The following is an 18843-nucleotide window of genomic DNA, read 5'->3' on the forward strand; positions in this document are numbered from 1 at the left end:
CTCAACAATAAATGACAATCAGAAATGTCAAGTTGCATGTTGTTATTCTAACCAGCTTAGTTCTGTTGCATTTCCAATTTATTTATCTAAAATATAAACTTATCACGAATCGATAAGGGAATCGATAAAGAATCGGATCGATAAGCAGAATCGATAATGGAATCGTATCGATAAAATCGTATCAATTCCCATCGCTACTGTGGAGTATATGTCTCTGATATCTATCTTGGTAGTGGGCAGGTTGTTAGAAAGTGTAGCTCAGTTTCCACATCTGCTCTGTCTGACATGGCTGTTAGCCTAGCCACAGAGCATCTTTAGAGGAGAGGAGATTGAATCCGGGACACTGGCTCTGTTCATGGTCATGAATGGATTCCAGCTTCATTTATTTACTACAGATGACAAACGTGTTGTTTCTGTTTTTCTTTTTTACATACTTGCGCCACACGGAACAACTGATCACTACAGCCCAGCATCATATTACTGTAGCCAGTCTCTTGAAACACTACTGTCTATCTCCAAACTGCCACTCCTCTCGAAATGTTCTTTTGCTATGTGCTCGCGCTGCCGCGGTGGGTTTTATTTTTAGCAGTCGGCTTACTCCTTCCATAGTTTCACATATTTGTAACTAGGGATGTCCGATATTATCGGCCGACCGATATTATCGGCCGATATCGGCAGTAAAATGTGATATCGGAAAATATCGGTATCGGTTTAAAAAAGAAAAAAACAATAACAATATTTGTTATATATATATCCAGTGAAATTATTAGTTACCTGAAATTATTCAGTTTTTTGGGGGGGGGAAACCCTGCATATATCGGTATCGGTTGATATCGGTATCGGAAATTAAGAGTTGGACAATATCGGAATATCGGTATCGGTAAAAAAGCCAATATCGAGCATCCCTATTTGTAACCCATTTGACGTTCTTAAGCTGACGTTAGCTAAGCTAACCGTCTGACATAACGTTAGCTCCTGGGGCTACAGTGCAAGCCGGCACAACTCAGGACAGAAGAGTAGAGGATGTGACGTCGGTAAACAAGCCACACACACACACACACACACACACACACACACACACACACACACACCGCAGAGCGGGTCTTCTCTTCTCCAAAGCGGGGGAAAGGCACACTGAGTGTGGAGCAAAAAGAACTGCTAGAATACTCAATCAGCAGAGTAGTTCATTGCTGCTAGATTGTTTGTTTGTTTAATCAGTTGTAAAATACTTTACATCAGTAAGATGTAAATAATAATAAAGTAATAATAATACATTATTTATTTATTAAATATTAAGTTTGGAATATTTTTTTTACAACTCAGGTAGGTAGATACAATTTTTAGAGACTAAAGTACCGAAAAAAGGTACCGTTGGGTACCGGTATCGATTCACAGGTACCGGTATCGGTTCAAATGTGAAAGGTACCCATCCCTAGTGGTGATGTATTTCTAGCCTTTTTTCTGCACATTAATGTTTTTCTCAGGTTGTTACATTTGTAATCTTCTCTTTCAAAGTTTGTATTTCTCTTGAATGCCTTTTTCATGTTTTAACGTCACGGTGACCAAATGCGTCCAAATTTTTATAGGATTCTATTACATTTTCATAACAATAGCGAATATAATTTACCCTGCGCCGTTTTCATTGAGGTTTCTTACAAATTAACAATGTTTTATTTGTCCTTTATATGCGGATAACATTAAAATCTTAAATTGTACCATTATGTTCCCCCTTTAGACAACAAACATAATGCTAATGATGCACTTTTGTTAAGATAATTAGGTGACCATTCTCGGTCACTATATTCAGGTCGCATTAATAGTTTAACGCTCCTCAGATCACGTTCTCCTAATCCGGTGCTGACCTATGAACTAGGTGCTAAAGGTCTTGGGATTTGTAGTAATTTTGTAGTCATATCATTTTCACCTTTTAAACCAATGCTGCCACCTACTGACAACAGAAAGTGTTGTGTATAACGTTAAGTTGAGAGGCTACCCGCTCTTGTAAACAGCGTCGCCCAAAACACATTCTAGAGATTCCCACTTTTTACTGGTACATACGTTCATATCTAATAGTCTTTAGATGACTAAATATAGATGAATACTCATGAAATTTGATATATATATTCTAAAATATGTATAATTTCACTTCACCTACCTGTCGACATGAAATTCCCAAACGCTGACAGTAAAAAAAAAGCCTGGATGTCAAAATGGGGCGTGACCGAATTTGGTTTTGGGCGTTCCCAGACAAAGAGTGACCGAGATTGGTCTACGTTCCGTTACTTCATTGCTTTTCCTGTCTGAGAGACTCCCTGTGCTGTCTGGCATTGTTATCTAAAATATCCTGATCTTGCGGGCTATCTGGGGGGGTGTCTGCCTCCAGCACCGCACCTTCACAGGACCTTTTCTGTCTGCACCTTTTCTGGACCTCTCCAATATTTTCTCCGATACCTCTGTGCCCTGTCTCCCATCTTGTCTATTTCTATTACTTTTTTGTCTTGAACCCTCTTCTTCCACTTTTGTCTTTCCGTTTGCTCTCTTCGTCACTGTGTAATTTTTCTCTTCTCTTTCATTGGTACTCTATTTCTTCTCCTTCGCTCCTCAACTGACAATTGTTGTCTAGCCATGCTTTCCTATAATACAAAAGTCATGAAAATGTATTAGAATAAGACTATAAAATCAGGTGTCTATTTACTAAACATGATTGATTGATTGATTGATTGATTGATTGATTGATTGATTGATTGATTGATTGATTGACGTTAAATCTTAAAGCTGCAGTGCGTAGTTTCTACAACTAGATGTTGCAAACATCTTCACACTGGCTTGTGCAGACAAAACCCATGTTCAGTGGAAGCAGTGGGAGAAAATTCAAGAAGACAGTCATTCCAATATTCCTAGGGTATATTACAACTGATTGTGACAATTGACTAGCAAACAATTATCCTGTTGATCACTCCATACCATAATGTACACTATGGATAGAAAGAGTCAGAGAAAGGATGATGCAGCAATCTAGACACACAGGGACCAGTCCTATATTAACACTTTGAGTGCCAACGACGAGATTTCTCGTCCTAACTCGCCATGCGTTGAGTGCCAATGATGAGATTTCTCGTTATTTAATCATAATTTCTTTTATTAGCGATATCCATAAATTGTTCATCCATCCAGCCTGACGTTATAATTGGGAATGGCTCTGAGCTCGAAAAGGTCAAATACCGCCGCCTATCGTCTCCCGGATGGTAATGCACATCATTGGATTGGATTGAGTGGCAATGTGCATCAGAAAAAAACTCCGGTCCAGGGTTGCCCCATCTCTGGCAAGCAGTGTCTGTTACCACATTCACCGGGGAGGCTCGGAGCAGCTTTCGATTATGCGTTTCGGACTATAGCGTTGGATCAATAAACGCGATCAATATTTGGAATGGCGATCAGGAATTTGATTAATCTTTTTGCAGAACATCTGATGTGAGGTAAGGACTCTATTTTACCAGTATTGGGTTACAGTACAGATATTTTTTTCATAGCCATCACAACGTGTGTGTGTGCGTGTATGACGTTAGCACTGACCAGGTCATGGATAATAGATTTTTCAGCCCGCTTCTCTAGCGTGCATAAGTACACATATACTATCGATAATCTAGCATTTATTTGAAAACGATTAATAAATCAGCCGAAAAATGACAACGTGTTTTGTGTATTCCACTAAAGGGCTATTATCGCGGAATTTCTCTGAAATTACTATAACTCTCCGAAACTATAAAACGGTATAAAACGGAAATGTACCAATGAAAAAACGATCCGTTTCGTACATGTTGACTGCAAGCAAGTCATTGATAAGCAAGGGGTGTTTTAGACCCATAGCTAGGGCTGACCTTCGAAGCTTTTTTTGGCAATCGAAGCTTCGGGGCCGAGCTTCGATTTAAATTCGAAGCTTCGAGAAAATAAAAATAATAATAATTATTATTAATATTATTTTTTTTATTTTTTTTCTTATGTTGTGGGACTTGTACAGCACTTTGGTAAACGTTGTTGTTTTTAAATGTGCTCTATAAATAAAGTGGATTGGATTAATTAATTAAGTAGCCCCTTTCGTGACTGTGACGCAGCCAACAAGGTTTCACTCAGCTGCGCTGCCTGGGTGCAGTGGGGCTGCTCTCACAGCCAACGACATGACATTACATAATTATGTTACAACCTTCGTCTATCAAGCAAACAATTATATTATATTTAATTTATCATTTATAATTAATAATTATATCAGACAATGCACCTACAAAAGCAGATGATTACAATTAAATTAGCCAACTTGGTAACACATTAGTCATAGCAGCATAGGCATAGCCTTATTAATGTTTTGTTTGGCGTCGCCGTCGTGTACAACGATACTTACGTTTTTTAGGTGATTTGACAAAGTTGTTGTAGAGGCATTGTCTTTGCATATTTTAAAGTGTAACCACACATCTGATTACTTCTTCGTCGACATGTCTGCTGCACATGTCCTTGTTGTTTTCAACACAGATCATCTCCACGTGCTTGTTGTAGAGAAGTGGAGTCGAGACGCCGCTTACTTTCGTTTCATTGGAATGGAGGCGCAAGATTTTGGAGGGAAAAAAAAAATATATATATATATTTTTTTTTTACTTTGATTTTTTTTTTATGTTCGAAGCTCGTGCCATCGAACGAAGCTTCGAAGTATTTAAGACAGCCCTACCCATAGCCATAATTTAAGATATAGTTTTTTAAGCGTTCGCAAATATCCCCGACCTCCCAATGACTAAAGCGCTGGCACTCAAGGGGTTATCTGGGCAAAGGGGCGTGGCACCCAATGTGTTAAGAATTATTATAAATATATTAAGATGAAATATCCACAGTTTACCACTGTGCACCTTTGCTCTGATGATCTAAGTAAACAGTATAAGAACAAGAATAACTGTTTTCTTCTGTCTTGTATCCCTTCTGGGATATGAAAGGGCAACATGAAACTCCTTCCCCGCTCTATAAGAGGCAAGAGTGTAGATGTTTGGTAGTGAAAACTACACACTGCACCATTATGATTTTACATCAATCAATCAATCAACCACGTAGACAAGTGATATATTTATTTATTAACACATGTGCTGGGAAAGTAAGACAATTATTCAATAAGCAGACCACAGCCTGCCCATGCTCTAAAAGTCAGAAGTGTATTGTAATGCATGTTATTATATGCACACTTCTGTGCAGATATAACTCTGAAATAACATTTAAATCCTTTACCATGTTCAAAAATAGTATATAGCATATTATGAGGTTATTGATGGATTTGTCAACTCCGTCAGCTTACACGTCAACTCCGTCAGACACAAAATCTGACAAAAAAAAGGGCACACATTTCCCCTCCAAGCCTGTATTGTGCACTGCAGCTAGCTAGTTTTTTCGCAGTTGTTAGCGGTCTTAATAATCTCACTGAAACACTTGAATTCAATCCACTATTGTTTTTTAAAAGTATAATAACGGAGAGACAATGTTGACATGTTCCAGCTGTGACCATCGGAATATTAATAATAATAATAATTTGAATTTGTATTTAAGTTTTTGTTCGCTGGGATCCCAAAGTGCTACATAGTTAAAAAATAAAATAATTATTAGGGAAAAAAAAATAAGATAAAAATAGAACATAGTTAAAAGCATAGTATAAACAGAACATTTTAAATAACAGCACAAGAAAAAAAATTATATCACAAGAAAAAAAAAAGCTAACAGTCAAAGGCCTTTTTAAACAGATTTTCAGGCCTGCTTTAAAAGAGTCCAGGCTCTGTGGTGCCCTCAGCTGGATGGGGAGGCTGTTCCACAGGCGTGGTGCAGTCGTGCAGAAGGCTCAGTCACCCATGGTGCAGAGCCGGGTATTGGGGACCCGAAGGAGCAGGCTACCTGCAGATCTGAGGGTACTGGTGGAGGATTGTGGAGTGATGAGTTCCTGAAGGTAGAGGGGTGCGTGTCCGTTTATGCAGTTATGGGCAGTGATGCCGGTAACGCGTTACTAAGTAACGCGTTATTGTAATCTGATTACTTTCCCCCGAAAATAGTAATCTAACGCGTTAATCTTTAAAAGCCAGTAATCTGATTGCAGTTACTTGTCCAAGTGGCTGTGCATTACTATTTCGTTACTATCTCATCATAAATTCATAATGCAGGCGGAATGCAGTATTTTATTTCGTTTTCGACAGTCAAAAATACATTTTGAGCTGTTTTTCTTTTGGGAGTGACGTAGTGTGGCAGTGAAAGGGTTACACAAGAATGTGTCCCGCGGGCCGCGGCGTGACTGGACACTCTGTCTGTGAGTGACTCTGCTTTGGTACAATCACATTCCCCATCCACAGTCTGCGAATCAGAGGCAGAGTAGGGCGGGTCTTCACAGCACGTCATGTGACATATGCGCCAATCGTGTGACAGCAGGGCTCCGTCGTCGGAGAATTCCACCCCAAAACGCTTGGCAAAATTAAAAGTGAGTTTCTGTTCAGACTTCCATCCCAAAACGCTCGTCAGTCACTACTTCACATTCATATGCGGAGGAAACAAAATACTGTCTACCGCTAAAAACAGCACATCCAATTGCATTGAAAGCATCTGGAATCACAACACTAGCCGACGCTTCGACTAGTAGGTACAGGAGGACTCGGAGGCCAGCCAAACAGCAAAAGAGAGAGATTGTTTCTTTCCCTTTTGATTAATGTATATTTGATGGTGGCAGAGCAAAAGCTCTTATTTGCCAGATTTACAGTTAATTTACATGTTAAAGAGAGACTGATTGTATGTTTATAGAGAGACATTTATAAAAACAATTTAATAATTACAGTTGATATAATTGAATAGTTCAGCCTGCATTTGTTAGATGTGAATGGATACACTGGTTTTGTGAAACCACTGGCTGGCTGCTCTAATGCTGTGAGCATCATAGACTGTTGCTTTACCATACTTGATGGTACAGAAGCTGAAGCACTAGTTTAACAATTTACGTTATGTGCAGAGAAACAAGTTAAAAACAATTTATGCACTTTCAATAAAGCGTTTAAAAAAAACGGTTGGGGGAACGACGACGACTTCGTAACCTAGTTACTTTCAAAGTAACTAAGTTACTCTGATAATCAAGTAATCAGTAAAGTAACTTGGATTACTTTTTAAAGGAGTAATCAATAATCAGTAATCAGATTACTTTTACAAGTAATCTGTGGCATCACTGGTTATGGGTGAGCATCAGGATATGTTTTCACAAGTGGAGAGGTTTTTCAAGCTTTTTGGGCTGGTCAATAATGTGACCCCTTGCTGAGGACAAGATAATTAACATGGGAGCTTCTAACCACAGATTATACATTTAAAGAAATATCCCCCAAAAAACAAATATGTGCTAAAATATAACATCTGTATCAGTATACACACAATACCTTTAGATTTAACTTTGTGAGTATGTCAATCATTATGAATTTCTTAATTTGTTCTATATACTATAAAGTGTGACATCAAACTAAACCTTATTTTCAAATGACATCTCAAAGAAGGCAACATTTGAGTTGCTGGCAGAAAAACAAAGGGCATTTTTTTTAAACCACTTTTAAAAAATGTAAGTACACTTACATTTGCGTACTTGCCGATACCGAGTACCAATCTGAGTACACTACTTAATAATACCATTACAGTTCCAACAATGACTTAGAAAACATGTTTTATTTTTATCAGATGTTCCCCACTTTTTTCTTTTTTTAACAAATGTTTTTTATTTTCCCTTTTTTAACATGAAACTAGACAAACAATACAGTAACAGTAATAATCAATGATAAATCACAGGACAATGACAGAAATAATAATAACAATAATGACAGTCCAGTAATTAAGTCAAAATGAATGTAGATTAAAAGACATAAAAATTTTCCTGTGATGTCTTGTTTATTAGTATTGTTATTGTATTGTATTGTCTTGTTTCATGTTGAAAAGGGAAAAATTGTGAAAAAAAAGACATACAAATAATAAATACAATACATGTGCTCTTGTTCACTCTTCCTCGCTCTTTCCTTCCCCTTCCCTCCCCCTCCACCCCCCCTCAGGACCCCCACTTGGACTATACATCCACTATTTCATTTAACATCAGAAAATTACAAGTTTATATGCTTCCCTTTATCTTCTCCACCACAGCTACCCAGACTACTATGCTGGCTTCATTAACACCAAAAATGTGTGCAGTGGATATCTCTAGATAAATCACATCGAGATAGGTAAAAACTAGGGATGCTCGATATTGGCTTTTTTACCGATACCGATATTGTCCAACTCTTAATTTCCGGTACCGATATCAACCGATACCGATATATGCAGGGTTTCCCCGTCCAAAAAACTGAATAATTTCAGGTAACTAATAATTTCACTGGATATATACATAACAAATATTGGTAAGTGGTTAAAAAAGAAAAAAAAAACGATACAGATATTTTCCGATATCACATTTTACTGCCGATATCGGCCGATAATATCGGTCGGCCGATAATATCGGACATCCCTAGTAAAAACCCATACCTTCCGGCACATTTTATCCGGTTGAATCCAGCGTGACCCTATCAACTTTTTGGCAGCCGTAAGACCGGCCAAAATTAGTCTCTTTACATGTACAGAGGTCGATAACTGAGAAACATCATTCAACAACAATACAGAAGGCAGTGCAGGTCAGAGATAAAAATTCTGATAATTGAGTGGTTACTTTTTCCCAGAAAATCTTAACAGGAGGGCATTCCCAATACATATGCATATATGTACCAATAGCACCGTTTGAACACAAGGAGCATCGAGAGTCTTGTCTGAGACCCATTAGGTGCAAACGTTTTGGAGTCAGGTAAGTCCTATGAACAAAATTGAGATTAATCTGTTGGTGATCTGGGTTGCGTGATGATAGCCGAACGTTTGCCCAGACTGCATCCCAATCAAAATCTACTTCCAAGTTTGGGATATCCTTCCTCCAAACCGAGTCTAGGGGAAGGACCTCATATGAGGACGTAAGTAAGTGGCGATAAAAGTCAGAGACGAAGCCTCTCGATGCCTCCTTGTCATAAAAGAATTTGTGAAATCTGTGGTGCTCAAGTGGAATATTTTATGGGACTCCGTGAGCCCTCAAAGCTGCTCTTATTTGTAGATAGAAAAAATAAGTGGAACTGGTGAGGTTAAATTTGTTAAATATATATTGATAACTGCGGAAACCATGGTCATCGAAGATATATGGTCCTCACTTTCTGACTATAACAAATTAAATATACAACATGACACGGTTGCTGGCATTTCAAGTTAAAATAATATAAATATAAAATAATATAACTACAATGAAATGTTTTTTATTCAATTTTGTGTTTTCCTGAACAAACATGGCACTGAGTAGTAGTATCAGAGTAGTTTTACTACAGTAAACTACGAGTACATGAGCACAGTATCGGTTATTGGGACATCCTTAGAAAAAAGGGCAGCAAACGAAAAAACATTGATTTCTGTTGTGATTCCTTTGTCTTATCTAGGAGCAGTCAGACCACAGCAGTGAAGAAGAAGACCCTGCAGGGGGAGCAGAAAGTGTGTAGCAACAGTCATAACAACATATTTTAGTCACAATGTTGCACACAAGTCTTTTCTTACATTAGTATCACATCTGTGCGGCTAGGTGGCGCAGTGGGCAAGGCGCTCGCCACCAACGCATGAGATGCTGGGTTCGAGCCCAGCTCTCTGCGTTGCTACCAGCTTGGCTGGTCGTTCATACTAATACAATTGGCAGTATTAGGGGGTGGGAAGCTGGTGGGTGGGGATCGGATGTTGTGGACAGCGACTCATACAGGTCGGTTGGTGCGCCTGCGCAGTAGAATCAGGAAGCGACGGGGGCGGCGTGTCCCTCCCACGCAGACCCTCGCCACTGAGAGATCACACTGTACAGGTGAAAAGATGCGACGGCTGCCTCCTCGAGTACCGGAGGGGATACGTGATGCAAGGCTTTGTCCACATTGCAGCCGGCTTGTGGGAGGCATGGCCTAACAACGTTCGAGACAGGGGAGGGTAGAATTGGACAATACGAAATTGGGGAAGGGAGAAAAATAGAAAAATGGGGAGAAAAAGTAGATAAAAAAATAAAACATTAGTATCACATCTCACACATTGGAATTAAAAGTAATCTCCTTATTTTCTCCACAAGAAGCCAATCTGATTTGTCTCCTGTTAGTCTGTCCTGAAAGCACCTGCACCAGTGTTGTAGTTATTGAGATGTTGGACGAAGAAAACTCAAATATTTAAACAAAGTGCAATAGCAAGCGGGGCTCTTTTGTCTAGAGGTTTGGCGGCATTACAGAATACCAATTTCCTCTCTGTTCATTAGAAAGTTATCCGACTGCAAGCTAGCCTAGCTTAGCACAAAATAATGCAAGCAGATGCGGACCACTAGCCTAGCTTAAAACTCCAGCTAGATTCACAAAGAATGGATTGCATTGCACCTGCGCGGTGATTGATTGAATGACATTTTTATTAACATATTGCAGAATGGGTACAATACAGTACGGCTCAATACACACAATTGTTAAGGGGATGCAGACCAGAGAAAGACTTTTGCCTTGTTTACATCAGGGTCCCCCATTTTCAATTCATGATGAATTATAAGTAAGGGTGCATTTAGCACCGTGCAATCCATCCTTTGTGGATCTAGCCCCAGGTGTTTTTTGGCCAACAGCTAGGCTAGTGGTCCATATCTGCTTTCATTAATTTGCGCTAAGCTAGGCTAGCTTGCAGCCGGAAAGCTTTCTACTGAACGATTTGTATCTATCTTCTTGTCCGACTCTGGAGAAGATGGTAAGCACATTCCCCATAAAGTCTGCGTATTCCTTTAACAACAACAGAATAGATGTTGGTGCAACTCTAAAGTTGCTAAAGCACATTTCCTTGTTAATTTATCTGGTTCTCCACATTCCCCCCCTCAGTGGACTTTCTGCGGAACCTCTTCTCCAGCACGCTGGGTACGGCGTCATCAGAGAAGGTTCTGGATGAGTTGACTCTGGAGGCGGTGGCAGGCCACATACTGAGTGGCAAATGTAGGTCCCTCCCTAGTCTGGTGTGTTTCCCATACATACTCATTCTGTGATGGTCTATAACAATATGTACAAAGCAAGCACACAATGTATACATTACGTGACCCAGTAAAACATCTCGTTTATCATGGAGTGGTTAGGACTTATTGTTTGAAACGTTTCCATGCCAGTATCGGTATTCAATACTTTTCTTTCTCGACACCTTACATTTAGTCATTTAGCTGATGCTTTTATTCAAAGCGGCTTCCAAGTTTTGTACGACAAGTCAGTAGGAAGGGTACAACTCTATCAGCTGACAATGTTCATCGAAGTGTTCAGACTTGAGTGCTACACTGTTGAGTGTATGTTAGTATATTAGGAAGAGTGCATGACAATAAGAAGGTTAGTGTTTTATTATTATAATTTTTTGTTTGATTTTTAACTTACTTACTTTGCTGAGTTATGTGCGGTGCATGTGCTATATGAGCAAAAACATTTTATTTATCCATAGGAGCCTGGTTCAGTTGGTGGTATTTTAGGAATGAACCCTTCCCTGACGTTACATTTCATCTACGTGAAATATACGATAATATTAGTATCAGAAAGGCCTTTACAATCAAAAGCAGAATTCCCAAACTGACACAGTCCAGCATCATGCAGATAGTCCTTTCCACTGCTCGACTGTGTGTCTGAGCCTGCCTATGCTCAGGCTGGGTTATCATTTGAAATGTTTCCAAGCCTTGGTTAGGCTGTTTCTTTTTTTTTTTTTTGCATTTCGATCGATACCATAAACTTATTTTAATTATGATACCCAGTCCTAGCCTTGGCCTGCCACTACTACAGATAACATTAGAATGTAAGGAAAATGTTTTAGGCTTCATGCTCCATCCATTTACACCAATTTAAGGTATTATTAGGACTACATTTGACTACATTTGTCATTTGATTTGAACATTGCAGGGATGTTGTTATGATATGAATGCAGTTTGTGTTTTACACCCGGCCTTCATACAGGTAAAAACATCATCTGCATGGTGGGAGCTGGAATATCCACTTGTGAGTATCTTGATATTAGCATCAACAATCTTTCAGAATACATTTCAATATTTGAATTTCATTCAAATTTTGAAAAAGAAAAAATACTTTGACTACTAAACTGCCAGTCAAATAAGTCAAATCATCATTACAGTGAATTGAAAATGCATCAATAGTTCTTGTTCTTTTTTTTTATCCACTTTTTCTCCCCATTTTCTATTTTTCTCTCATCCCAATTTTGTATTTTATCCAATTCTTCCCTCCCCTGTCTTGAACGTTGCTAGACTATGCCTCCCACTGGTCGGCTGTAGTGAGGACAGAAGCCTTGCATCACGTGTCCCCTCCGGTACACGAGGAGGCAGCCTGTTGCATCTTTTCACCGCAGCAGCTCGAAATCTCAGTGGCGAGGAGTAACGCGTGGGAGGCTCATGCTGCCCCCGCTACTTCCTGCTTCCACCGCACCGGCGTCACCAAACCGACCTGTAGGAGTCGCTGTCCACAACGTCCAATCTCCACCCACTGGCTTTCCCACCCTCTAACACTTGCCAATTGTGTTAGTATGAACGACCGGCGTTAGTGGCGAGCGCCTTGCCCACTGCGCCAATCAGCCGCCCTCGTTCTTGTTCCTTTTTCATGATTTTTGAAAAATATACAAGCCAATAAATGGGTGCTACAAAGCACAGCCTCGATGCCTGAGGACTGTTTCCTATTGGTACTACTCATAATAGCAAATACAACACACAATGAAGTTCATTGTTAGCATTTTACACCTGCTTTGATATGTTAATAACATGTACATTCTATCATTATATTGAATTCAAATTGGCATCATTTCAGCCTATTTCCTACAGGAATATTATTCTTGGTTATATATTATAACCGACAGCCCTGATCAACAACAGCTATAAAGTATCTTTCTTTGTGTCCACCAGCGGCTGGCATCCCTGACTTCCGCTCCCCGGAGACGGGTCTCTATGCCAACCTGCAGAAATACAACCTGCCCTACCCAGAGGCCATCTTCCAGATAGACTACTTTAAGGTAATGGATGAGGAGGAATATGGCTTTACTGAAGCTTTGGCTCTAAAGTAGGGATGTGCTGATACCACATTTTATACTGATTCAGGGATCCTAAACTTTCAGTATCACCCGATACTGAGCACCAATCCCATTGGGTGCTTATACTGAACAGTCTACACTTAGACCAGGGGTGGCCAACCCGCGGCTCGCGAGCCGCATGCGGCTCTTTGCCCGTCAATGTGCGGCTCGGCTCTTCCATCCATACATTTCTTTTTACTTTTTCTTTTTTGTCACTCATTCCATAAGGACGTAGAATAATTTTTTATTTTTTTATTTTTTTTAATGGTCCATTTGCATGTTCTTGGTATCTGAATCTAGGGACATATATGGATCAGTGTCAGAAATAGTGTGTCTGTTACTAGGCTTGAGTAAATTGTAATGAACCAAAGGAGAATATCAATTCTATTTAAAAAAAATTACCAGACCTGAAAAATCTAAGCAAATGAATAAAGGGAAGATGATTAAACAGAAGGTTTTGTAGATACAGTACTGAATTCTGCCATCTTTTTTAGAATGTAAATTCCTCCACCATTTTTCATCATATTGCAACACCGTTTTTTGCAAGACGTTCACAGAAAGGTAGAGAAACTAACTGCGTTCTGTTTTATGGCAATAACGTTCAGGTTTGTGGGAGATGATCCCAAAAAATAAGAGAAATAAAAAAGTAAATCCAGAAGTCAGATGATTGACAGGGGCTGGTGTGAGCTGGGTAGGGTAGTTTTTCGAAATTTGAAAGCCCTGAGTCTCTTCCTTCAAAAGACTACACTCACTTTTGGATGTGCCACTTCCTCCTGTCAATATGCGCCGGTTCCGACTCAATGCCCTGAGATTTCTATAATCTTATATTTCACTAATAACAGTTAAAATAATTAGTAAACAAACGTAATGCTGAAAATATACACTTTTACTGTATATCTCGGGCTTAAGAGGTTAACCCTGTGAGGCCCAAATTAAAAAGACATTAGCAACTTCAGAGGCCAGAGGGTGGGCCATATAAACACATTTACTATCAAATAGCATTGTGAGGCTGAACAACAGGACCAATTGACTATACATGTGCTTAAAGGGGAACTATCTTATAAATGGCCTTTTTCAGTGTTTACCATTGTTTCTTAGCTATGTGGACTTATATTAATAGGATCTATGTCTCTAATTCTCATATTGGCGCATTCTTCCAATTCTCCTCTCACAATATTCACCCTCACTGAACTGAGTCATCTGAAAATATGCATATCTGTGATGTCAGAGATTTCTCAGCTGCATAATAATGTGGCAGTTGATGTGGCAGTTGGCACCAGGCCACACAGTGGTTGGAGCCCAGCCTCAAAACGGCTTAAGATCTTGAGGTAGAAAAATGCGGTTTTTGAGTACTTGATTAGAAATACAAAACAATGCATTTATTTTTTTGGAAAAAAAAAACCTAGGTGTTCCATAGACTCACAGGAATTGTGTAAAAGTGCCCAAATAGTGAAAGAAATAGTAAAATAGTTCCCCTTTAACATTTTTTAAATAAACATTATTTTTTTTAAATGGCTAAAAGTGATTTTGTAATTTTGCAACCGTGGGTCTCACAGGGTACTTTGAACTGAACAGCTCTGAACAGCTCCCTATCTCCTATCAGTGCCTGCACTTTGAATCCCTCTCTTTTGGTTTCTATATCTTTCCATTTGGCCTCATAATTCACATTGCACCAGCATGCTACTGTTCTAAGCTGTGCTGCATAGTAATAGCTTTCTAAACTGGGTACTGCCATTCCTCCTTTTTCCTTTGGTAGTTGTAGAGTCACATATCTGATCCTTGGCCTTTCCCCCCCCCCAAATGAATCTTGATATCTGTCTGTCCCATTCCCTGAATTGTTTTTGTGGTATTAATATAGGTAGAGACTGAAATAGGTATAATAACCTTGGTAATATGTTCATCTTAATGATTTCGATCCTTGAGCTGAAATCTAGGGGCATTACTGTCCATCTTTCTAGGTCTCTCTTGATTTTCTGATTGATCTGTGTATAGTTTGCATCGTATAACCCCTCCACCCCTCTTGTAATGTTCACCCCTAGGTACCCCTTGATCCTGTTCATGTCCCATTTAATTTTGTATTTTTCTTTGATCTCTATCGTTGGCGTGTAGTTCAGTGCTAAAGTCTGTGTCTTTGTCACGTTGAGTCTATATCCTGAGTAGTATCCATATTCTGTCAGTAAATCCATCAGTGTTGGAAAGCTTGTGTCTGGTTGTCTCATATATACTATCACGTCGTCTGCGAACAGTCCCAATTTATGTTCTGTTCCCCTTATCTCCACCCCTTTGATGTCTTTGGTCTGTCTAATTAGTTGAGCCAGTGGTTCGATGAATACGCCGAAGAGCGTCGGCGAAAGACAACAACCCTGTTTGGTAGCTCTCTCTAGTTTAATCCGGTCCGTCAAACTACCATTTACCTTAATCCTAGCCGTCGGTTCTTGATATAATGCCCTAATTGTTTTCATAGCGTTTTTGTCTAATCCAAATTTCTCCAATACTTTATATAGAAATATCCAGCTTACACTGTTGAAAGCTTTTTCTGCATCTAGGCTAACTAATACTGCACTTCCTCCTTCCTTTTGTATCTCCTTTACCACCCGCACTGTCTTCCTTATGTTATCCTGTGTCTGTCTTCCTTTTAATAAATCCGGTCTGGTCTTCGTCTATAATATCTGTCATAAAGGTCTCAAATCTTTTGGATATTATTGATGTATACATCTTGTAATCTACATTAAGTATGGACACAGGTCTGAAACTGCTACATAGTTCTCTATCTTTCCCTTCTTTTGGAATTGTAGTAATTAAGCCTCTTTCCATGAAGGTGGCATTGTGCCTTTTTCCATTGTGTGTCTGAATACTGCTTCTAATATGGGGCTCAGTTCCTGTCTAAATGTTTTGTAGAATTCCGAGGGGAATCCGTCGCTACCCGGTGACTACTCTTTGCTTTACTGATCACATTCCATACTTCCTGTTCTGTGATCTCTGCATTTAATATTTCGTTCTGTTCCTTCCCTATCGATGGTAGATCTAATTTTTCAAAAAAATTCTAACTCTTCTCCTGCCGCTATCGGTTGTGTGTATAGTTTCTTATAATATTCTTCAAATGTCTTCTCTATTTCAGCTGGTTCTCTCAGTATTTTGTTTGTGTTTGTGTCCCTTATTGTGTGTATTGTGTTCAGTTTTTGTTTTGTGTCCTGATTCGTCTAGCTAAAAGTCTGGTCGCTCTCGTTCCCCCTTCATAGTACGTCTGCTTCATGTATCTAGCTTTCTTCTCTGTCAGCAGCTCTTTGTTTATCTTTCCTCTAACTTCCTTTACCTCTCTAAGTGTCTTTTGGTTCTTTGAGCTTTGGTGTTCTTTCTCTAATTCTTTCAGTTTCTTTATCAAGTTCTGGTATGTCTCTATTCTAGCCTTCTTGAGTAATGCCGTCTTTGCTATACATTTTCCACGTATTACTACCTTTAGTGCATCCCATAAAATGTTTGGGTCTACCTCTCCATTATCATTTTATTCTCTGTATCTAATTATGTCTTCCTTTACTTCATTAACCAAACCGTTGTTATTTAATAGTCCTACATTCAGTCTCCAAATTGTATTTCTCAGTCTACTTTTAAGATTCACTGTCCGATATATTGCGCTATGATCTGATATGTCCGTTACCCCTATCCTGCATTCTTCTACCCTGTATCTGTCCCATGTTGTCATGAGAAAATAGTCTATCCTTGAATATGTTGTGTGTGGATGCGAATAATGTGTGTATTCTCTATCTAGTGTGTGCATTGCTCTCCATATGTCCATGATTCCTAATTCTGCCATTTGTATATTCATATATTTGCTAATGTTTGTCCTCCATTTCTTTGTGCTTGTCGTGTCTATGTCATAGTTCAGTACTACATTGAAATCATCTGTACAGATCAGGACCCCTTCCCCTTCCAACGCTATGATATCAAAGATCGTTTCAAATAGATATTTCTCACTTTCTGGTGGAGCATACACATTCACTAGTGTTACCATTTGACCTTCCATTTTCCCCTTGACCATTACATACCTCCCCTCTTTATCCCTTATTTCCCTGATCATTTCAAACTTCACTGTGTTCTTAATTAGTATAGCTACTCCTTCTAAGGTTCTGTTTAAAAGAACTATAGAACAGATTTTCATACCCGAATCTCTTCAGCTTTTCATGTTCTTGTGATATTAGATGTGTTTCTTGTAAGAAGACGACCTGCGCCTCCTCTTTCTTAAGTTTCGTCATCACCTTACTCCTCTTGATCGGATTATTCATACCATTCATATTCAACGACATAATTTTTATACCCTTAACTTGTCATATTTATTTTCAAATTGTTTTCCCGTTCTACCCATGTCACATAAAATTATATTTATGGTTGTAGCCTCTGCTATCTCTGTCTGATTTACATACATATAACCATAATAAACATTAACATCCACATTAACACTTGGAACTTCCATGGTATTTGAGGGTCTCACTCGTACCCCTCTTTCCCACGCTGGTGGGTGGGGAGTAGTTGCTCTCCTAGTGAGAGGGCTCCCCCTAGTGGCAAAAAAATTTGCGCTATATAGGTCATAAGCTCTGTATTAGTCACTTTCATGTTCCCGTCTAATTGTATTATGTGTCACGTGTAATCCTGTGGTTCTTTCATGTCCGTCTCAATATATCTCTTGAATCCCCATGTCCTTTTTTATAACTTTCGGTATAATTATCTCGTATGTACTTTACCATCTTCTCCTTGCATAAGTCCTTTTCATGTTTTCATCTTCTTGTATTGTGTGTGTCATATGTATATCAGTCTAATGTGTCTTGAATATCCATGTCCCTTTTTATAACTTTCGGTATAATTATCTCGTATGTACTTTACCATCTTCTCCTTGCATAAGTCCTTTTCATGTTTTCATCTTCTTGTATTGTGTGTGTCATATGTATATCAGTCTAATGTGTCTTGAATCTCCATGTCCTTTTTTTAATAACTTTTGGTATAATTATCTCGTATGTGCTTTACCATCTTCTCATTGCATCAGTCCTTCTCATGTATACATTAAGCTGTATTGTGTGTGTGTATTGTACTTATCCTCCCTTGGATCACCGTGTCCCCTCTCGTCTCCTCTCTGCCCCCCTTCTCTGTGTCTTTGCGTCTTCCTTCTCAGTTGATCTGCTTTTAATCGATTCAGATCCCCTTCACCTTCCCGTTCGCCTCGCCTTTTCCTCATCCCTCGACCCTGGTCCATCTCCTCGCTCTCTCCAACCTCTGCAACAGCGTCGGTCTCTCCTCTTCTCCTCCCGGCACCTTCCATCGTCTTCCGTTCATGTCCCTCGCCGCGTCCCGCACGTCGCCGTACACCTTTGTGCCTTCATTCCAATGGACCTTCAGCGTGGTCATTGGTGGTTGAAATCTGATTCCTTTTTCTTTCAGAGTCTTTTTTATCTGAACGTAGCTCCGACGCTTTACTGCCACCTCTGTTGCATAGTCATGGTCGAAGGTTACTTTCTGTCCCTCCACCTCCATCTTCGTCTGCCAGGCTTCTCTGAGGATGTTTTCTTTGACTTCGAATTGTCCTGTGTGCTCTTTGAATCCCTGTCTTGGCGAGTTCTGTCATCTTCAATTCTCTCCGAATTAGGCTGTCTACATATTTGATCATAG

At 39.4% G+C, this 18843-nt stretch overlaps 1 protein-coding gene across 1 annotated transcript in view; it reads left to right on the forward strand.

Moving 5' to 3' along the window:
* sirt2 (sirtuin 2 (silent mating type information regulation 2, homolog) 2) overlaps positions 1 to 18843 on the forward strand; it is a 76019-nt gene that overhangs the window by 26973 nt on the left and 30203 nt on the right. Inside the window, exons 3-6 of the mRNA XM_084320372.1 lie at positions 9534 to 9585; positions 10971 to 11081; positions 12072 to 12113; positions 13025 to 13131. Coding sequence (XP_084176498.1) covers positions 9534 to 9585; positions 10971 to 11081; positions 12072 to 12113; positions 13025 to 13131 — 312 coding nt within the window. The remainder of the gene's footprint in view (positions 1 to 9533; positions 9586 to 10970; positions 11082 to 12071; positions 12114 to 13024; positions 13132 to 18843) is intronic.

The sequence above is a fragment of the Notolepis coatsorum genome (genome assembly GCF_963971535.1).
Source record: "Notolepis coatsorum genome assembly, chromosome: 1".
NCBI classification, from domain to species: Eukaryota; Metazoa; Chordata; class Actinopteri; order Aulopiformes; family Paralepididae; genus Notolepis; species Notolepis coatsorum.